Source organism: Rhipicephalus microplus, chromosome 4, assembly GCF_043290135.1.
Source record: "Rhipicephalus microplus isolate Deutch F79 chromosome 4, USDA_Rmic, whole genome shotgun sequence".
NCBI classification, from domain to species: domain Eukaryota; kingdom Metazoa; phylum Arthropoda; class Arachnida; order Ixodida; family Ixodidae; genus Rhipicephalus; species Rhipicephalus microplus.
Genome location: NC_134703.1, coordinates 207,931,954 through 207,955,316, shown reverse-complemented (window position 1 = coordinate 207,955,316; position 23,363 = coordinate 207,931,954). Strand labels below are relative to the sequence as shown.

General features: G+C 43.1%; 1 protein-coding gene across 1 annotated transcript in view; it reads left to right on the top strand.

The window, feature by feature from the left end:
- The window catches only part of LOC119172983 (uncharacterized), a 1,299,788-nt gene that overhangs the window by 362,527 nt on the left and 913,898 nt on the right, over positions 1-23,363 (top strand). Inside the window, exons 15-17 of the mRNA XM_075893951.1 lie at positions 2,440-2,493; positions 4,399-4,443; positions 5,029-5,082. Coding sequence (XP_075750066.1) covers positions 2,440-2,493; positions 4,399-4,443; positions 5,029-5,082 — 153 coding nt within the window. The remainder of the gene's footprint in view (positions 1-2,439; positions 2,494-4,398; positions 4,444-5,028; positions 5,083-23,363) is intronic.

The following is a 23,363-nucleotide window of genomic DNA, read 5'->3' as shown; positions in this document are numbered from 1 at the left end:
AGCTTCACCTCCAAGAGTGGAAGGCGGTGGCGTAATTAGGCGCCACTCGTAGCACCTTTTTATTCCGCATGAAAAGAGCGTTGGTGCGCGTAACATTCCTCTTTTCAAACCTTTCTAGAAGGCATATTGTGTGTGAATTTGCCAAGTGTCCACAACGCCGTAGTTCTTTTTGCTAAATGTTGAATCAACCACTACTCGTGCGCAAGATGCCACGTGCACTTTCGAAAATGTATACTACGCAAGATGTCGCATAAACTGAAAATTTTTCGCGCACATTCAACGATGCCGACATCGATGCCGAAATCCTCTGAAAGCGAGCTATTAACATCATCACGTCAAAACGTTCTCAGTATCAGTTTTGTCTTGCGATGTTTTCTTCGCTTGCATGCGCATCGCATAAACTTTCATACTGACGACTAGCATTTTCGAGCTCTGCTCTAACAGGATGAGCCCACGTGTGGTCCATCAAGTGGCTGACGAGTGATTATCTGGCGGCGTGAGTTTTTGTGCTAATTGAACAATGTTGGCAAAGTGGAGCATTGCAGAATGTTAAGGCTCGAGCAGTAATTGGGAAACGAGCAATGAAAAGGCTGTAAACAGAGCGACAAGAAAAATACAGATGTGCTTCTCTATCTATTTCTTGTCGCTCTGTTTTGTGCGCACTAAAAGAGTGTTAAAATATGAATAAATACCCACTCGCCCAACGACCAGTTTAACCACAAAAGGTGAATATACAACTGAAGTTTGGTGAAAATAAAATAGAGAAAGTATCTCGGGAACGTCATTGTTCAATCATGAAGAACCATCCGCAGTAATGAGGCGATCGTACACACTATCCCCCCCGCCTTATTTGCCTTTTACTTGGGTTTTAAGTACATGTACACGTGTTTAACTTAAAGTTTTGCAAGATGCAAAAGCCGTGTGGCAATTTAGGACAACTGTTGGATGTTCATTATAAAAAAACTCGAAGCGAACCAGGATTAGGTACAAATTGAAAAAGAACAACACAGCACTGAAATCAGAACTAAATTTATTTTTGAAAAAGGAACAACATATATACATTATAAAGTGTCTTCAAAACTGTGCACATATGTTTAAAAACGCAATGAATCATGTCTTGTTGAACAGATACAAGAATGACTTGAAAACTTGTTGGAACTAATAAAAATATCGTCGAAACTCGTCATCTTAACAAAAGCATCTTCACAGCAGAATAACATGCGGTATTAGTGGTCGTTGAACATAAGAAATATACAGCGATTTCCAAACCGTATTACAAGCACTTCAAAAGGAAAATACACAAAAACCCTGTCCTCGTCTTACTTTCCTTACATATGTGCACTGTATGCACACTCAAACACCATGGTGTTGTGTGCTTGGTTGCAGGTCCACGTGAGATACAAGTAAATGTCTTTGTGGACTACCTAGCTGCATCCACCAACGAATGCATTGGCAATACAGCAATAGCCATCTCTGTGCTTCAGTTCCCTTAAGACCTCTCCTCAAACAAAAGCTCAGAGCTTATTAGCAGACCACGCGGGATGTACGCACATAAAATAATCTACACACTATGAAACCGCAGCTTGGTAAACTGGCCGCCACTATCAAAGTCATACCACGCAAAATTGATACAAGCCTAAGAACGGAGCACACTTACAGAACACACTCATAGGCTCTGTCCAGTGAGGATCCAGCAATGTGTGACAAAAGTGGGGAACAACTCACCGTTCTCCACATTCTACACTCTAAGCCGCAAAGGACGCAATGGAGTCTGTGGTTCGTTCTTTTGCGTGATAAATGCATTGCCACAACCAGTACTGTTCAAAGATGAAACACTCGTGCTCACGCGAGTAACTGTCAAGGAACTAAGTGTTTAGTCCTCAACAGTTTTGTGGGAGGAAATGTCACGGAGTAAAAATTACCTCTTTGTGGGATAAACTGGCTTATCCTTTTATTTCGCATAGTGACTGCTTTGGAAGGAACGTTTACTCCTGATGGAACTAGCAGTTGCTCCTTGTCGATAAGAAAATCAATTTATTAAAATATCTTGTTCGATTACTGAGAATTCACAGTTTGACACATGCAGCTGGCGTCGACAGTTGCCATCGAAATCAACGCTTGCTTCCGAATTGACTCAGCGAACATTATACACTAAGGCTAGAAAAATGCGTTCGTTAGTATGTACTACCCTGTTACTTTTGTTCCTAAATTGATACAGCGTTACATATAATCGCATAATTCTAGAAACATCACGCGTGTATTTCGAGTTTCATTTTTCTTGCATAATTTTTTGTGTAACCACTCTTCTCTCTAATGCCTTTTGGCCTTGGAGGCATCAATACCTAAATAAAAAATAAATGACAAAGCGCTGAATCAAGGCTCAAAAATAGTGCCAAAAATGTCAATCGCTGTTTTTTTTTTCTTTTTTCCTCGGTGCAGGGCCCAGCTGGACCCCGAGGAGAGCGAGGCCGAGATGGACCTCCGGGACCAACAGTGAGTCAAGGGCTTTCCGGCTGACCTTACAACATTCCACCGGCTCTAGAAAAGCTAAACAAAAGTCGGAAGAGTACGAGCACTGGGCAGCCTTGAACGACTGCATAGAAATCCTTAGGCAGCCATATCCAGTAGCTAAAAAGACCTCATGGAAAATCGGCTGCCACCTAGTGGCTGTCATGCGCATTCTCGTCACGTGGATGGCTGAGCACGCATGTCATGCGCTTGCAAGAAGCGTACACATCAACGTCTGGCGGCTGATTAGATCGACAATGTCTGTATATTTTCGTGTACCAGGTTGCTCAGACTAAGGTATTTGGGTTGTCAAAATAGATTTTGCAGGAAACTAGCCTGCGAGTTATTTGATTTCTCCGCGGCTGACGACAAGCCTCAGATCATGTCGTTGTTCCAGCTGCATACAAGTAACGCCGTATTTACATTCGCTGCTCTTAAATGCGGTGTGCAACAGCAACAACACTCATCATAGAACATTCTGTCATTTCATGCCGGAACGAAACAATTGTCGCACCGCGTGCATGCATCCACAGACACACCGACTTCAAAGGTGCATCGCAGCTATAACTTGCACATGCCCGAGCGGCTTCTGACATTAATTTGATTATAACAATGTGAATATAATTACATGCTGCAAAGGTAGCTCGTGCGTACGTGTCGTGTTTATATTCCGCTTTCGTATGGCAAATATTATATGGGCCACACAGGCTGCTGTGTAAACGACTGTTTACGAGAACACGAAATGTCGATAAAAATAATAAAAGAACTTGTTTATCTGCCCACTGCGCAGCCTGTGGATATGAGGCACGATTTCAACAGACTAAAATACTGGGACATAGCAAAAACGCGTGTGCTCATAAGGTTTTGGAAGCGTTCTTCATTACCATGAAAAATGATAGCTGAGTAAGTGAGGCCTTTATATCGCTCTACGGTGCAGAAGTGTCCTTTTTGATGAATAAGGTGCCGCAGCACGTGATGTTCTTCGATAGCGTTTGTGCAACTAAGATCGGTATTCCTATTTAATCGACGCTCTACAGTCAATAAAAAGGGTTGGTAGATTGTGGTCTACCTGAATACTTGTTCCTTCTTTGTGGTGTATTTTCTTCGTTGGCACAATTTTTCTTGCATAGTTAGCTAGAGAATCTTGAACGCTTCGGCTCTGTGTATAATTCCTATGTATATAAAAAAAGCCTAAAACCATCGTGCCTAAGGTTGCGCAATAAAAGACATCTGATCTGACTCTTTCTCTACGGAGGCACAGTTCAAGCATGCTGCGTTATCCCCTTGAATGCTGAAGAAATCGAAGTTCTCCTAGTGCCGCTATAGGCAGACGTGTTCACTTGCGGCGTTGTATTGCGTAAAGTAGTAACGAAATGTCGGGAACTTGCAAATATGTATGCAATCAACACAGATTACGGCACTAAAATGAAAAACAGCTTACTTTTCGTACCGTGATTGTGCACAACACACTGCTGGCAGCAAAGTGCAACTTACCGCAACGCCATTGCGGCGCGCTCATTTGCAACAGTAGTACCGATGGGCTACCATATTAAGCACACATGCCACTCCCTCACCCCTGTGCGTCGTAGCCGCTTAGCCTCGATGTGCGGCCTCCCTGCGCTGCGTTTGTCCTAAGAGCCAACGATCTTGAAGCTAATGGCGGCCGCTTGACTCATTTGAAGCATTGAACATTTCGAAAGATTGCTAATATTCAAGCGCAAGTTCAGAGTGCAATATTCAGCGCACCTTGATAATAGAATACGGCAAAGCTAGTGAGGTAAAGGACAGTTCTGCCTTTACAGGCACGAACAATTTTATAACAAAGCTTGAGCAACTAGCAACTTTTCAATTTAATTAAGGTGTCAATGCTGCTCGTTTAATACACCGCAGGGAATACGAGGAATGGACGGTCTGCCAGGGCCACAAGGATCACCGGTAAGCATTTCATTTATTAACAGGAGGACAGCAGTGTGTACGAACGTTCAAAAAATATTTTCGTAGTGTTCGCGTGGTTGCCTTTTCTGATAAATGATGTGGCTGCATTTTGCACCTGATATTTCTTTTAAAAATGCACGTAACAGTATGCATAATTAGGTGATAGTTGAGTTGCGTACTATTACACAATGACCTTGCCACCCTGATAATGCCTCATTCCTGTTAAGCTAACTGCGCCCATCCCTAATGTTTCTGCTGCAGTAAGCCGAAAAAAAAAGAAACAGAAATCAGTGTCTTTGTACGTATGTGCCTTTTTCTTCGAAATTCGTGACCTCGTAGCACCACAATTCTTACCAATCGATAACTACAACTCTACTCATACAAAGTCGTGATATACTTGTCATTCCTATTTGCTCAAAACGTGAGTTCAAATGTATGTAATACTTAGCGTTTAAATGTTGCACATGATTTCGCTCTTGTACGAATACGCCCTCTCCCTATACCTTCTTGTAAATAACGTTTCGAGAATCATTCTAGTCCTGTGTTTTTATTCCGGTAGTCTAATATATTACTTAATATTGACAGGGACCTGTGGGGCACCCCGGACCACCGGGGTTACCAGGGTCTCCAGGCATAAAGGTGAGCACTCCTAGCATTGCATAAACATTCCTAATCTTGAAAAAGTTGCAAAAATGACAGTGACGTGGTGCATGAGCATTTACCCCGAAGCAGCTTATTCTTCCCCACAAAAGAAAAAACAATAATATAAAGAGATTTTTGTTCTAACAAATGACGATATGCATTCAGGGAGAACTGTACTCAAACGCCCACTACATGGGTACGATGCCTCACTGTTAACAGCGGCACAAGTTTAGGAGACGTATCATTCCGATGAAAAGCTTCAATGGCAAGGCTATACAAGGGTCACTGTCCTGCTATAGTATCAATAATTAGTGGCACTGTGACAGTGCAAAAGGCCGTGCGAATGCTTGGTTTCATGGCAATGTGATACGAGTTCAATCAAGACAGCGCAATGCAGACGAAACTATTCAGTACTTAAATCGCACAAATATTCTGCCTGATATGCGCGATTATACTAACTGCAATGGGGCTATACATCTGCTCTTGATGAAGCTGTGATGGTGAGCGAAACGTAAGCCAAGTTCTCCACACACGCCTCTCTGTGACGCTATCTCGAATGTGGCCTCGTTTATGAGGCACACACACACACACACACGCTGGCTGTAAAATAAGTGCAATAGAGTACAACGCAAGTTTTTTTGCACGGTATATATATATATATATATATATATATATATATATATATATATAAGAATGGTATACTTTAGGGCTCGTTTTTTCGTGTGTTGCCACAATATAATAAGATCTACCAGACAATAATGCCATGGAATGTATAGGGGAAGTTATTAGAACAAATGTAAAGTAAATATGAAGAAAAAAAGTTGGTGAAAAAATAACTTGCCGTAAGCAGGAATCAAACCTATGACCTCCGAATGACGTGGTTAATGCTCTACCAAAGAGATATCACGGCGGATATTCCCTCAACCACTTTATTGGGTTTATATGGGAATTTAAACGTGGGCGAATGGATGCATATGGTTGTACCATTTAGATCGGGCGGCGGCTAGCGCCACCAAGCCGTAATACTTAATGAACCAAAACTAGATTTTTTTTTTCCTTTAAAAATTGAGGTTGAGGATTCGTACTTTGCAGTGAAGGGTTTAATTTTCACTCGTGCCTTGACTTTAGCCGCCAATCAGATAACCTCCTTTTCGTTAATTCTACCCGCGTAAAGTCTATGCTGCCCTCCCTGTCCCTAAATCCCAGTGCTTTGAAAAACTCTGCTCCATCATCCTTAACTATAGGGTGAAGTTTTTTAGAGAACACTATCAAGTGTTCCGCAGTTTTTTCTTCCTCTCCAAACGCACTGCATACTGTGTCTACCCCTTCGTATTTGGCCCGATATGTCTTGGTTCTCAATACTCCCGTTCTGGCCTCAAACAGTAGAGAACTACCACGATCATTCATCCTTTCCTTGGTAATTTCCTGCTTAAAAGTGCGATAGATATCTAGTCTCGACTTCTTAATCATGCCGATTCTCCACACATTGGTCTCAGCTTCCTTCACCTTCTTCTTGACCGATAATTCTTTTTGGTTTGCCCCCCCCCCCTGCTGTTTTCTAAGTATTTACCAGTCAATTTTTTGGTTCGCTTCCTTCATTTTGTATCTACATTCTTCATGTACACGTAGTTGAATACCTTCCTAGCCCAACGCTCCTCCCCCATTTCTCTCAATCGCTTCTGAAATTTTATCTTGCTGCTAGCTTCCCTGCCTTCAAATGATGCCCATCCCATAACAGCTTGTACTCCCTGATTTGATGTACTCCTGTGAGCTCCTAAGACAAGCCTACCTATTCCATGTTGCTTAATTTCTAATCTGGCTTGAACTTGTTATCTCATGCACAAGACCGCATTGCCGAAAGTCAGACAAGAAACCATGACCCCTTTTCATATTCTTCTCACGACATCATACCTATTGCAGTTCCACATAGCCTTGTTTTCCATTACCGCAACATTCCTGTTACCTTTATTCGTCATGTCTATTTCACCATCCCTTAGGTACTCGACTCTATTGCTTAACCATGCGCCCAGATATTTGTATTTATCTTTTATCTCCTGTATTCTAAGCTCACTACCTTCATTGTCATTAAAAATCATGACTGCGGATTTTTTCTTACTGAATCTCAAATTTAACCTATCTCCATCATTACCGCAGATGTCCACAAATCTCTGCAAATCTTCCTTGTTGTCGGCCACTAGCATTATATCATATGCGCACATTATTCAGGTAGTGCCTGTTCAATGGGTTTTCCTTGTTTGACGAAAGAAAGGTTGAAGCCCAGTCCGTTTTCCTCTAATTTGGCCTCTAATCCTTGTAGGTACATCATGAATAATAAGGGTGACAGGGGCAACCCTTCCTAAGCACCCACTTTACGTCTTCAGGCTTGAATATCTGTTTTTCCCACATTTTAATTACTTTGTTACCTTTATAGATATCCTTTAAAAGATTAGTGACAACATCTTCCACGCCTAGTGTGTCCAGTATTCTTTACAATTCCTCTCGAACCACGGTATCGTACGCTCTCTTGATATCCAAAAATGCTAGCCACAGGTGCCTGTGTTTCTTTTCTGCTATTACGATGCACTGCGTCAGTGAGAACAGATTGTCTTCCAACCTCCTGTGTTTCCAAAACCCATTCTGCAGTTCCCTCAGCCCCTCCTCATCCTCTATCCATACCTGAAGTCTTTCCCTTATAATCTGCATTGCCAGCCTGTAGACCACTGTTGTCACTGTTACAGGACGGTAGTTGTTTATGTCAGCTTTGTCCCCCTTTCCTCTATAGATCATGCTCATCCTGCTAAGTTTCCATCCATTGGGAACTTACCATCGATCATTATTTTGCTAAATGCATCTCTCAAAGCCTGCTTAGACTTCGGACCTAATGTATTTATCAGCATAATTGGAATGCCATCTGGGTCTGTTGATGTACTACTAGGAACCCTTTTCTCAGCCCTTTCCCACTCTCATTGTGAAAATGGTGCCATTGCACCACTTGATTCGTCCTTGTCTATTGTGGTGCATAAAGTACTTCTTTGTTGAAATTTTTTCTGTCACCCTTGTTCTTATATAATCAATCGTTTTGTCCCCTTCTGGCCTAGCACCTTCAGCTGTAGTTAAATACCTCTGCTCTAGGCTCATCTCAGTTCTTAGGGGGTTTAGTTGGTCCCAAAATTTCCCAGCTGCCTTTCTATCTTTTTTATGTACTTCTATCAGCCACTGAGCTTCCTTTCTTCTAATCTTTTCATTATTCACAAGGAATGCATTCCTTTTACAGCTTAGAAAGATTTCCCATTTTCTTTCAACATTAGCTGCCCGTTCACCCCGCTGCCTAGCATGTCTGTGTTCCCTAAATCTTCCTGACGTTTTGCTAAGGCTCTCTTAACTTCCTCATCCCACCGAATTTTTGGTCTGTGTCTTCTTTTCCGGGGTGACTTGTCACGTGCCTTAACAAGCTCTAGCTCAAACAGTCTAATTAGATTCATGTATTTCCACACTGTTTTATTATACTCAGTGATTACTTTCTCAATTTGTCTAGTGGCCATTTCACTTTGCCTTCATGTATAAAATTTTCCTGTAGTTGCTCATCTTGTCTCCTTCCGACTTTCAATGCTCTTCCAAAACTTAGCTTGATACGTTCGTGATCACCACCCAGACTTCTGGAGCCGCCTTCATATATGTGCATTCCCCTGAGGTTATCATACATTTTATGTGACATCAGTGCGTAAGCTATCGCTGATTGCAGCCTTTGTACCTCCCATGTTATTTGCCCGTCACACTTCTCGGTACTGTTGCAAATGATCAAATCAAGCCTTTCACACTTATTTATGATCCTTTTGCCTGTCGGTATGTTTACCCATCTCTAGCTTCAATGTGCGCATTCATATCTCCTAGTATAATTCTCTCGCACTCTCCTCCTAACTTCTGCGTGTCATTTGATATACACTCTACCATTGTCTGGTTTTCCTCTCTGGCCTTTGCTTCCGTCCACAAGTACATGAAGCAGAGGAGAGTCATTTGCCCTGCCACTTTCCCTTTTAGCCATAAATGTTCCTTGCACTCCTGCTTGACCCTTTGCCAGTCTGTCCTTTTATTGAATGCCCCAATACCACCCCCCTTTCTGCTGCCTTCTGTTCTATTACAATAGTCGCACGCGTAGTCCGCATTGTTAGGAGGTTGTTCCATGTCTCTGAGATGTATTTCTACAAAACCGTATACCGTTGGCCTCTCCTCCCTTAGATGTTCTTCTATCTCTTCCCACTTCAGCCGGTTCCTACCACCCTGCGTGTTAATATACCCTATGTTTGAATTGACCCGGTGCTCGTGGCTACGTCTATTTCTGCCCCGGACTCTAACTATCTTGGATACTGGTGCCACTTTGGAATCGTATCTGTCCATACCACCCGTCAAAGACTCTCCCTGGTTGTTTTCCTCGTTACTAGCTATCCTGCACCCCGAAGGGCGCACTTGCCTTCAAAAAAGCTACTTCGCGTCTTGCAAGTCGCTAACCCACCTTATGACCTAGCCGCCTATCGAAGCGAACTCTGTCTCGTTGAAACCCCCCCCCCCCTGCACCTCTCTGTTTATTTCCACCACTTTAAAGCCTTTCTCTCGACTCATCCACCATATCTCTTGGTTTGCGTTGACAAGCGCTCTTTGCAGGTTGCTATCACGCACCGGTACCTCCGGTATTTTGCATATCGCTACCTGTACCTGAGGAGAAGTGGCGCGCATGTCATCGACGCCTTTCGCCAGTGTGGTTGCTAGTAGTGCTGTATCTTCATTTAGGACATTGTTTAAACCCATCCCACATTCTGAACACTTTCCAGTCTTTTTAACTATGTCTTTCCGACACCAATTGTCCCTATGACTTGTCTCACTCGATTATGACAAAACTCGAACCCTGACCAACGAAAAAGTGAAAGTCTAAGCTCTACTACAAAAGTCTGCGTGCTCAATGTACGTGCACCTCCCCCACGGGGTGGCAAAGGAAAAAAAGAAAAAAAAACTACAGAAAACAAAAAGTCAAACACACGCACACGCAAAAACTAATAAATACCTGGTGACTATAAGCCCCGAAAACGCCGTACAATAAAATAAGTGCTAAAGGAATTTTAACTGCTGCCTTATAATTATAAAAACAAGCTCAAAACCTGTAAAGCCATCTATCTGCGCTGTCGATTGGGAGTACTCAAAAAACACGTCCATCTACCATGACAGTACGAACCGAACGTATGGATGGTTAGATGGATGGATATGGCTGTACCCTTTAGATCACGCTGTGGCTAGCGCCACCAAGCCGTAACACTTAATGAACCAAAAACAAGATTTATTTTTTTCCTTGAATAGTGAGGTTCAAGATTCGTACTTTGCAGCTAACGGTTCAATTTTCACTCGTGCCTTGACTTTATGCACCTATGAGATAACCTCCTTCTAGTTAATTCTACCCGCTTAAAGTCTATTTTGCCCTCACTGTCCCTAAACACCAGTGCTTTGAAAAACTCTGCTCCATCAACCTGAACTACAGGGTGAAGCCCTCTACAGAACATTATCAAGTGTTCGGCAGTTTCTCCTTCCTCTCCACACGTACTGCAAACCGTGTCTACCCCTTCGTATTTGGGCTGGTATGTCTTTGTTCTTAATACTCCCGTACTGGCCTCAAACAGTAGAGAACTACCCCGAGTATTATGATAGATCCTTTTCATGGCTATTTCCTGCTTAAAAGTTTGATATATCTTTAGTGCGGACTTCTTAATCATGCCAATTATCCACACATTGGTCTCAGCTTCCTTCACCTTCTTCTTAACCAATAATTCATTTTGGTTTTGCTCCCTGCTGTTTTCCAAGTATTTACCAGTCAATTTTCTGGTTCGCTTCCGCCGTTTCGTATCGACATTCTTCATGTACAAGTAGCTGAATACCTTCCTAGCCCAATGCTCTTCCCCCATTTCTCTCAATCGCTTCTCAAGTTTTATCTTGCTGCTCGCTTCCCTGCCATCAAATGATGTCCTTCCCATATCAACTTGTATTCCCTGATTCGGTGTATTCCCGTGAGCTCCTAAGGCAAGCCTACCTATTCCACGTTGCTTAATTTCTAATCTTGCTTGAACTTCTGATCTCATTTACAAGACCGCAATGCCGAACGTGAGACCAGGAACCATGACCCCTTTTCATAATCCTCTCACAACATCATACCTATTGTAATTCCACAGTGCCCAGCTTTTCATTACCGCTGCATTCCTGTTACCTTTAGTCGACTCGTATATTTTGGGAGTGTTATTCAGCGTCACCATAGCCACGGCGGCGACTGTGGTACACTCTTTTTACGAGCCTGTATGGTGTCACGTAGCACGTGAACTTATTACAAGCTGGCCCTGCCGCGGTGGCATAGTGGCTAAGGTTCTCGGCTGCTAACCTGCAGGTCGCGGGTTCATATCCTGGCTGCGGCGGCTGCATTTCCGATGGAGGCGGTAATGTTGTCGGCCCGTGTGCTCAGATTTCCGTGCACGTTAAATAACCCCAGGTGGTCGAAATTTACAGAGCCTTCCACAACGGTGTCTCTCATATTTATATGGTGGTTTTGGGACGTTAAACCCCAGATATCAATCAATCAATTTTTACGAGCTGGCAGCTGACCAATCGTCCCTCGTATACAACCTAAACGGCACCATGTCTGCAAGTACAAGACCCTCGTTAATGAATCAGGGAACGAAGTGTATACCTAACCCTATTGGAAAAATTGCCATGGTGGATACTGGAAAACATGGTGGGCGTAGTGGAAATAATAGTGGGCATGGTGGAAATAATAGTGGGCATGGTGGAAATTATGATGGCTATGGTGGGACGTAGTGGAAAATATGGTGGTTATGCCGGGACATACTGGGTGGTATGGTGTACAGATGATGGGTGAAGTGGAAATGATGGTGGAAAGCAGAGGCTAGATAGTGGGCACTAATGGGACACTCTGCCCACCATTGCGATAATGCTGGGAAGCCCTAAGCATATGGTGGGTGGTGCTTATTATGGTGGGCTACATGGTGTACCAAGCTGAGAAACTCTTCCCACCATTGCGATAATGCTGGGAAGCACTAAGCAGATGATGGGTGCTGCTTGTTATGGTGGGCCACATGGTGTACCAAGCTGAGAAGCTCTGCCCACCATCGCGATAATGCTGGGACGCAGTAAGCAGATGATGGGTGGGCTTATAATGGCGGGCAAATTATATAGTGTACCAAGCTGGGATCTGTACACTACATGTTCTACCATCATGATTTCCACCAAAGGTTAGGCCTACTGACCGAGCCCGTACAATTGTGTTATCCGTGCTTCCGGGTTTCAGAATACACGATTACGACGACTAAGTAAGACAATACAGCGCAGCCATATGGCATCAATTAACCTAAATGAAGCATTTTTCATTGTGTATGGTGTTCGCTCAAGAAGCAACAAACATCGATGTGACGCGATTAAAGCACTCCCAGAGAACGTAATTAAGTGTCTTCTCACCGACAGCCGCCGGTTGCACTCGCCGGCACTTCTCTAGCTTTTGTACAAGAACTCAGACGTGGCAATTCGTGTGCTTGGTGAACCATTATGATAGCGTAATGTTTCCGGTACACTGCATTCGTTTTGGCCAAGCCGTTATGTTGTTGTTGCTTTAGCGAAAGAGCTACAGCATTGCGCTGGCGCGACCACCCTCTACATTGCGCGAAAAGCATCCCAATACTCAATCAAATAAATTAGGCGGGCGTATCTATGAAATGAGCCTGGAAGCGTCATAAAGCGTGAGCAGATGTCGCCCTTTAGAACGAGCGCGAAACGGATAATAATTTTGGCAGACCCCGCCGGTGAACTGTTGCTGCTCCCCAGTCGACTTTTTTTTTTTTCCTTGAATTTGTGAATTGTAAAAAAAAATAGCACTAGTGCCAATAACATAGTGGCAATCGTTACAGGACGCAGTTGCTTGTGTTTAATAAATGTGCAATTTTTAGTAGCAGGTGTAGATCTTGTCTATGTTGTGTACACGACAAACGTAACATAAGTTGAACCTTAAGTTTGTATGCCAACTAAGTATTTAACACGCAATCGCCGTCATGTTGGTGTGGCGCAATGGTTGGCGTCTTCGAATGGGAATCCGCAGGTTGCACGTTCGGTCCTCCGTGGCGCATTGTTTTTTTTTTTACGGGACGGGTGTTTTTTTATACCGTTTTTATAGAATTCTTTTTTATTTTTTGTGGCAGCTCGTCACGGTGATTCTGACGTCATTTCGCGCTCAAGTGCTGCCGGCACTGCAGCACCCACCATACCCACCATGCGCCATGGTGGGTGTTTCCCACCATTCACCCACTACATTAATCCACTATAATGGTGGGTGGTGGTTTCCACCATGCCCACCATTCGTTTTTTTTCCGATAGGGAAGGGCTTGTTTTTCCTTGTTTTGACACAATATATTAAGATCTAACCGACAATAATGCCAGAAAATTTATAGTGGTAGTTAATAAAGCAAATATAAAGTAAATAAGAACAAAGAAAAGTGGTTGTGAGATTGGTTCACCCAAAGAAAATGGGTGCACCCATTTTTCTTTCTTAATTACTTTCCATTTGTTGTAATAACTTCACCTATACAATCCTTGGCAATATTGTCTGTTAATTTTGATTATATATATATATATATATATATATATATATATATATATATATATATATATATATATATATAATATAGGCAGGCATGGTGATTGAGTGGCCGCAGCGTTGCATATATTCAAGTAGAGCCTCCGTGAGCGGTCACAACGTGGTTTATGTCGACGTTTCAGCCAAGAGTCTGGCCAGACTCTAGGCCGAAACGTCGCAATAAACCACGTTGTGATCGCTCATGGAGGATCTACTTGACTATATATATATATATATATATATATATATATATATATATATATATATATATATATATATATATATATATATATATATTTATATATATATATATATATATATTGATACGTGTGCTGGTGGGGACCGAGACTATCTTCGCTACATGCTGCTTGGGTTGGTGGCGGGTGCTTTCATTTTAGGAGATGCTCTATTCTCAGATGAAAGAGGCACACGATATTAAGTAGTGCACAGGCGCCAATGTCGAACCAAGTGAGTTTGGAGAGTGTGCGAGGGTTGTGCTTTTTTGGGGGACAATCGAGCCAGGCAGTCGTTACGGGGTGATGTTTCTTTAGGCTGGCTGACCGCGGCTGTGTGATTTACGAGTTGTTGTTTTTTGTTACATGTGAGCAAAAGTTTGCCTAATAAACATTTTCCTTACAATTTCGACGCCTGCTCTACACAATTATGCCTCTACTACGTGACTTTCTGGTGGAGGTGTTAAGCTCCTTAGAACACCCCCAGGTAGGAGCTGCAGCAACTCGGGTCTGTTGCCAACAACAGCGTGGAAACGGACACGGAAGAGCCCAGACGGAGCCTCCGATTGCAGCACTTGCTGCCAGAATTCCAGTTTTTGCCTGCTCAGGTACGCCAGGCAATTACGGCATCAGACGGCACCATGGCAAACGCGCTAACAAGCCAAGTAATCCTTCACCAACCACGGCCACCATCCACCTATCGCGGAACCGCAGCTGAAGACCCTGAGGAGTGGCTCGACCGATTCGAACGGGTTGCATCTTTCAGCAACTGGTCCGACACAGACAAACTTGTCAACGTGTACTTCTCGTTAAATGAATCCGCAAGGACGATGTACGAAAACCACAAAAGAGCCCTCCCTTCTTGAATGCTGTTCCGAAAAAAACTTGTCCAAGCTTTCGTGAATACCATTCGCAAATAACGCGCCGAAGTCCTGCTTGAGACTAGGATACAACGACCAACCAAAAGTGTCGTAGCCTACACTGAAGAAATTAAAAGTCTTTTCCACTGAGCTAATCCAGTGATGCCCGAGGACAAGCAAGTACGTCACTTCATGTAAGGCGTCAGCCCAATGGGCATTTAAACACCGATGGACGTTCACTGGACAATCACTGGTCGTCCGCAAATCGCTGATCGGCGTCCAGCGGACATCCGCAGGACTTTAAGGTGCATACTAATTGGCAATCCAGCGGGAGTGCTGGGAGTGTCCAGGGCGGATATGCGGATGTTCAACGGACATGTAGACCGTTTTATTGTATTGTTTTCGTGTCCTAATCTCAACTAAATAAGCATTGGGTAAATCACAGACCATTACTGGGCACCTATTCGACCATTCATTTTTGTTTTTAATGCTTACTTGGTGCAGCTAGTCATATGTGATAGAGGAGGTTCGGTGCAAACAAAAGCACAAACAAAACGCAATTGATTTTGTCTTGTCTTGTTCACTTTTAAGCGGCAACGAGACATAACAAACACCATTTGTGCTGTTTTTGTTCTCGTGTTTGTCTTTGCACCGCACCTCTTTCATCTATATGACCAGCTGCAACAATCAAGCATTGTAAATAAAAATTAACGTACAACTATGTGTCGAATTATGGTCGGTGATTTACCCAATGAATATCTGGTAGAGTTTGCACACCACTTCCCATCAGGACCTACTAACTATATTAGACTTGCGTCGTTGCGCACTTTTCCCCATTTATATATTCATACAAAAGAACATGTTTCTGTGCATTGCAAACTGCTTCATTGCAACTGCCATTAACCGAAAAGCGTCAATACTTATGCCATCACATTTCCCGGAGGCAGCATGAGGACGCTAACTGTATTTTTTCGAGATGTATTGATTTGGTTACCGGCTTTCCGTCCCCCCATAGCATCCGCCCTGTATGTGTCCCATCTGTTACCGTCCTGTATGTATTTGATATGTAACCATCTGATATGTTTTCCAACTGTCATAATTTTGCTACCATGTTTCTGTCTACTCAAGTGTGTGTATAGTATGTGCCCAATAACTAGCGAGTATGGTGCTGCATAATAGACGCTGTTATAAGCGGCATGTATATCAACAATCGTGTGAAACTGCAAATATATTTATTTCTTTTAAGTTACACTATACAGTTTAGAGCATTTTGCAGACAATGTTTGAACAGGTAACGTACATCAGCTGGTGGTTGAAGACAACTAAGATTGACAGATCAGCCTTATCCCAATAAAGCTTGAACATACATTGTCGCTGTAAAGGTTTTTACTTTTTCAGCAATTTTATAGGTAATAGAGAGTACATTTATTTTTCAAAAACACAAACAAATGTTTTACGTAAGAAACTCATCACAACCGTAACTTCTGACCAGATGGCTTTTTTTATGGCAATCGAAACGCTATGGAGAGTATACTTAATTGTGCTTCGCACACACAAATTAGCCATCTGTTGTATAATAATACGTAAAGTATATCACACTGACTTGGTAGGCTTTATAGGCTGATAACAAATGTATGCAGCCTTACAGAGTTTAAAAGACAGAACAATCAGAACGTCAGAACGAACTCACGAGGCAATAATGAAATATTGTGATAAATTAGAAATGTGATATCATAGTAAATTATGAATGTGACAAACGCCATTAGTGTACTAGCAAAGTTACCTGGTTGGCACCAAACTGCAATACTTTGCATTCATCATTGAAAGCAACACTACACCACACAATCAGCAGTACAGTTAATGCAATCCTTTACTGCTGAACTGAAGGCCACGGAATTGAATCCCGGCTGTGGTGGCCGCAATTTTCATCGAAAAAGTTAGGCATGAGTTAGACATAGGTGCACTTCCCAGGCGGTCAAAATTTCTCAAGTCTTTCCCTATGGCTGCTCTGATCATCATATGTTGTGTTGAACACGTCAAACCCAGCAATTAGAATTTCTATTAATTATTACACAACATGAGGCAAGCAAATATTGTTATGTAGTTTAAAATGTATAATTCCCCTTTTATTCTGTTGGCTCAAGTTACAATATTCCGAAATGCCTTGTGTCAGTTATCATGAACAATGTCAAACATGGTTATCACTAACGTATCACACATGGTTAGGTATTGGCAATGTTAGGTATGAAAAACTATGACTGTAGGAAATCACTTGACTGCACTTATGGCAATAAATTCCAGAAGACAATGAACTACTGTTACAAAACATATTTAAATGAAATATTTACCAAAATTTGAATGAAAATAAAATCTTGGTCTACCACAGTTTTATCACAAAGCAAAAACTTCAATTTTAAAGTGACTAATTGCACATGACACAAAAGTAAAACATTGCACACAAGTCTTGAAGGCACCTCACTAAGGAGACTTCGAAAAAAATATATGCTGTAAAAAACTTAGAAAGCAGCGCTGACACATTCAGAGATGTGCTTTGTACTTGCATTAAAACTCAGCCCTACGAATAAAAAAAACCACCTTTTGCGATCAGTTATGTGTCCAAGGGGACACTAAGTAACACATTGATGCTGTCAGCTGCCTAGTAAACAAATAATAACGAAAATTTCGTGGCTACATTAAGTGGGTATTCTTGCACAGAAACGTTTGTGGCAGTTGTGTTTCTACACAATCCCACTAGAAAAAATTCTTCGAGCATGTCTATGCTCTGAGATATCCCGCTCCAAAGTTCAATTGTGCTTTTCATGATTACACATGCAAGGCAGTGAGGATCAGCAAAGTATTACTCCCTGGCGCGACGAGCAGTCACTGCTAGCTATCGCCAGCCGGTATTAAAGGGTAAAAATTCTAATGTTTGCCTATGGCTTTGACCCATGATCAGATTATATGCCGCCGATCAAGGAGTAGTAGCTGTGTGCTAGTTGTCATCATCTTGCATGCATATTGATGCAAGCCGCAACTAAATTTACTTGCAGGATATCTAAGCACAGGCATGCAAAAATTTTTTGGATGTATGCAGAATTGTGACTGGCTCAAATTTTTAACGAATGCATAGGGAGCTGCTGCAGTCATTATTAAATTCAATATTGTATCCTTTCAAACGCCACGACAGACAGTAATAACAATACAGAAGTATTGTTGCACATTGTGTGCCACAATACTGAAGACATAGCTATCCCCCTGAAGACATAGCTATGCGCAAAGGTGGCTTTTACGCTTATAACTAACAGCACTGACTTTTTCAAAGAAAAACAAAGAGCTTGATTTTGAACATCCTGAATGTGCAAGCTACTTGAATAAAGCAACCAGGTGGCTCAGTGAAGTTCCCTTTTCGTAGGAAACAGAAGGCATGCGCAGCTGTTGTACATCTGGAGTAAACGTTTCCACGAGCTACCACTGATGACAGGCTTGTCCGGAATTCTTTCACACTCAGTTTGCACAAGGAGCATGCAAAGGCTGCGATGGAAACACAGAAGAAACATTATAGTGACATGGGTCTTTTGGCAAAACTAAATTTTTCAGCCTTTTCAAAATGATTTGGAACAATGTGTCCTGAACTAGCAGGATGTACACAAACTAGAGATGTTACAAGATAAACTTTCTTGATGTTCTTGGCGAACACAGTTGCAGCCTTATGAAATAATTTGCAATTTCCACATCACAGATGTGTCAAAACCATGCTTATTGCGCTCGTGCATAATGCGTTCACATGTAAATTCAATGATACCGCAACACACATATCATGGTATACAATTTCATCAAGTATTCATTGCAGGTAACATACAAAATTAAAATATATATTTTCCTTCAATTGCAAATAATGTAGCTTTCCTCAGGCTTCTCACAATAAAATGAATATATCTATAATGTCAGATATCATTGTCACTAAATACTATTGTTTGCAGCTAAATTATGGTCATAGGTTTCAATGATTTTTGTTGGCTAAAAATGCAGTACGCCTCACTTAAGCATCAGAGGCTGCGTAATGAAAAAAAAAAAAACGTGGGAATACCCTAAGCAAGGTTGAAACCCAAGGGTTGGGCGAGGCGCATTCAATATTTATTAAACCAAAACAAAATAGCGAAATCCAAACTTAGTGGAAACAAGCAGAGTAAAATCTGTGGTGCTCGAATGCTTGGACTGATGACCGAATTTGTGCTCGCACAGTAAGGATAGGCTAGCAATTCGGCCACATTTAGCCATGAAATATTCGTCGAAAATGCAGTTCACGTTTAACGAATAGCTTAAACTGCACGGGTTACGTTAAAGAACCCCAGGTGGTCTAAATTTCCGGAGCCCTCCACTACGGCGTCTCTCATAATCATATAGTGGTTTTGGGACGTTAAACCCCACATATCAATCAAACTGCACGGGTTGTGGCCGCATCAGGTAATCTATGTTGCTGGTGTATACCGCAATTCAAATTTTACTAAACGAGCTGCATGAACACTTAAGCGTAAGGCAACCTTTGCGAGCCCTACTTAAGACGATGCAACACGCTGTACACGAACACGCATCAATTCAAGTATCGCGGTAATTTATAAAGACACGTGCCGGCGGGGATGCACACACCGGCATACATTCGGCCACTCGCAAGGGAAAAACTTCAGTTATGGTAGTCGTAACGGATAACACTACTGTAGCTGTTTGAAATGAAACGTACAGCGTATCAAATTACCGTAGACACGTTCACTTCAATAGCGCACAATAAATATGGCGGGCTTATGGGCCCTAGACATGATCAACGCCTACTGCTAACAAACGTTCCAGAATTATCAAACAGAAAGAATGGTCCCTCATGAGCAGGGCACCCCTCGAACACCACTGCAGACAGAGACGGGCGCTATCCTAACTCAGCTCAAATCTGCCGCTGATTACCCGCTGTGTATGCATGCGCTCCCTGCTTCACACTCCATAAAAAAGAAAAACTCGTCCATGCTTAATTTCGCACAGCCTTGCCTTTACCCTGTATAAATCCTACAGACAAACGTTTTTTGTACCACGTACACAAAAGCTCACTTATCATGCGCATGGTACAAAAAACGTGACGAACGCGGTGGCAACAGAACGCCGACAGCAGCAATGTGGTACATACCTGGTGAGTGCTCCACGATACGAAGCCGAACGTCCTCGCTTGAGTGTAGCACATCTTTGTAATCCGAAGCACTTTCAGAACACACAACACGAACACAGAACGCAATACACTTCACACATGAGAAAAATAGGCTCAAACGCAACCCTTCAAGAGGTGGTCGTCAGTCGAGCAGCGGGTAACACGTTCAAACAAGTAAAGTAGTTACAGCTGTACAGACGCACACCACATTTGCGCATTCTAATATCTTAATGCTGACTAAAAAGCTTTGTTAAAACTTTAAAATACGTAAAATATATCTACATAATAAATACATAAATGCGTAAAGCGTATAATATTTCGATTTAAAAAGAAGAAAGGAACGTGGAACTTTACGCACGCGTAATTTCAAACTTCTATTGAAGGTACACATTAAACGCAATTCAGAACTAACAAATGAACAACAGCGCTAAGAACTACCACATAAAATTAATATATTGTAAAATAGAAATATACCATTGTTGACTATTGCGACTCATATGGCTTTACATCAAGTATACGATGCGAGACGTGCGGTGTGTGGGTATATATATATATATATAAATATATATATATATATATATATATATATATATATATATATATATATATTTATATATATATATATTTATATATATATATATAGTCCAGTAGATCCTCCGTGAGCGGTCACAACGTGGTTTATTTCGACGTTTCGGCCTAGAGTCTGCCCTTCATCAGGATCTCTCTCTCTCTCTCTCTCTATATATATATATATATATATATATATATATATATATATATATATATATATATATATATATATATATATATATATTATATATATATATATATATATATATATATATGCCGTTGCTTGGAGCGATCTTGTGATGCCAGTGTGCGCAAGCGAGCAATTTGGCGGGCTTCTTCAGCCCGGCACAATGTTTCGGCCTCGGGCTCATCGGTATGGAGCTTAAATGGGAGGATTGTATCAAGGTAGCTGCGTGGTGATTGAGCGTAGAGCAGGTAGAAGGGCGTGAAGTCTGTGGTGTCGTGCTTCGCTGTATTTTATGCGTAAGTAATATATTGTCACGGAGTCGTGACGTGGCCGAAGACAGGAGACTTCGTGTTGGGATTTAACTGTTTATTTGGGCGAACCTGTGCCCGGTAAAAGGAAAGTCCAATTACAGCAGCAGTCTCGCACAGATAGCAGTCTCGGACTGATAGCGGCGAACGGAGCGTCGGCCTTCGATCAGCAACTGACAAGCGGCGAAGCGCGTCGGCATTTATACTCTTGCCATCGAATGTTCTAGCGTTATCGCTGGCGGTGGCGTAGGTTCCAGAACAATCTGTACCGTTCGCAAGTGGGCGTGATCTTATCGAAATGATCTACTACAGTCCGGAACCTTCTAGAAAACTGCAGGCGAGGTTTGCGCTGAGAATCGTGTGGTGTTTTGGGACGATAACAAAAACTTGGGAAACGGAACGTGGCATTGCCCCCCTCTGAAAAAAGGCATCGTCCCGATGCTTTAACTAAAGATGAAAATACAATAATAATGCAAGAAAGTACAATGAATAAATTACGATGAAACAATAATACACAAAACACTGTTTGAGTTTGTTAACGCGCATGAAACGGCTTGAGGCGCGCGACATGCACGACTTCGGGTCGCGATCGGCGTCCCGGAGTTCGTGATGCCGTCGGGGACAACCTCGTAATCAAGTGGGCCGAGACGTCGAACCACCCTGTACGGTCCGAAGTAGCGTCGCAGAGGCTTTTCACTTACTTAGTCCACGTCGGCGTATCGGCGTCCACACCCAAACACGTTCACTGGGCTGGTATTCCACGAAGCGTCGTTGAAGATCGTAACGGCGGCTGTCGGTCGTCTGTTGATACGAAGACGCGCGAGTTGTCGGGCTTCTTCGGCGCGTTGAAGGTACTCACTCACATCGAAGTTTTCTTCGTCGGTGACGTTGGGTAACATGGCATCGAGCGTCGTTGCCGGGCTCCTTCCGTAGACCAGTTTGTATGGAGATATCTGCGTCGTCTCCTGCACCGCCGTGTTGTATGCGAAGGTCACATACGGAAGAATGGCATCCCACGTCTTATGTTCGACATCGACGTACATTGACAGCATGTCGGCGATCGTCTTGTTAAGCCGCTCGGTGAGGCCGTTGGTCTGTGGGTGGTACGCTGTCGTCCGGCGGTGGTTTGTTTGGCTGTATGCCAAGATCGCTTGAGTTAAGTCGGCAGTGAATGCCGTTCCTCTGTCGGTGATAAGGACCTCCGGGGAGCCGTGACGTAGCACGATATTTTCGACGAAGAACTTCGATAATTTCGACGAAGCTACCTCGAAGGCACTGCCTTTCGGCAGGGCTTTTGTCTCGGCGTAGCGGGTGAGGTAGTCGGTAGCTACCACGATCCACTTGTTTCCGAAAGCCAACGTCGGGAACGGCCCGAGTAGGTCCATACCAATCTGCTGGAAAGGTCGGCAATGTGAATCAATTGGCTGCAGAAGTCCCGCTGGCCTTGTCGGCGGTGTCTTGCGTCGCTGACAGTCCCGGCATGTCCTCACATAACGAGTGACGTCGGTGGTAAGACGTGGCCAGTAGTACCTTTCTTGTATCCTCGCAAGCGTGCGAGAAACACCGAGGTGCCCTGCCGTCGGATCGTCGTGCAGGGCCTGCAAGAGTTCTGGTCGCAGAGCTGAAGGCACCACAAGGAGGTACTTAGCTCGAAGCGGTGAAAAGTTTTTCTTTTGTAGAAGACCGTTTCGTAGAAAGAACGACGCAGCAAGTGCGCGCTTGAATACCTTCGGAACTTCGGCGGTCCTGCCTTCGAGGTATTCTATTAGGGCCTTAAGTTCCGGGTCGGCCCGCTGTCGTTCAGCGAAGTCGTCGGTAGTTATCGTTCCCAAGAAGTAGTCGTCATCCGGATCGTCGGGTAGCGGTTGGTCGACAGGCGCACGAGAGAGACAGTCGGCGTCGGAGTGTTTTTTGCCGGACTTGTAAATGACAGTAATGTCATATTTTTGAAGTCTCAGGCTCCATCGTGCGAGGTGAGCTGAAGGGTCCTTCAAGGTGGCTAGCCAACACAAGGCGTGGTGGTCGCTCACAACTTTGAAGGGCCTGCCGTAGAGGTAGGGGCGAAATTTCGACGTAGCCCAGATGATGGCGAGGCACTCCTTTTCTGTTGTGGAATAATTTGCTTGTGCTTTGGATAGCGATCGGCTGGCGTAACTAATAACCCTTTCAAGTCCGTCAGTCCTCAGCACAAGAACGGCGCCAAGACCTAGGCTGCTTGCGTCAGTATGTATTTCGGTCTCGGCGAATTCGTCGAAATGGGC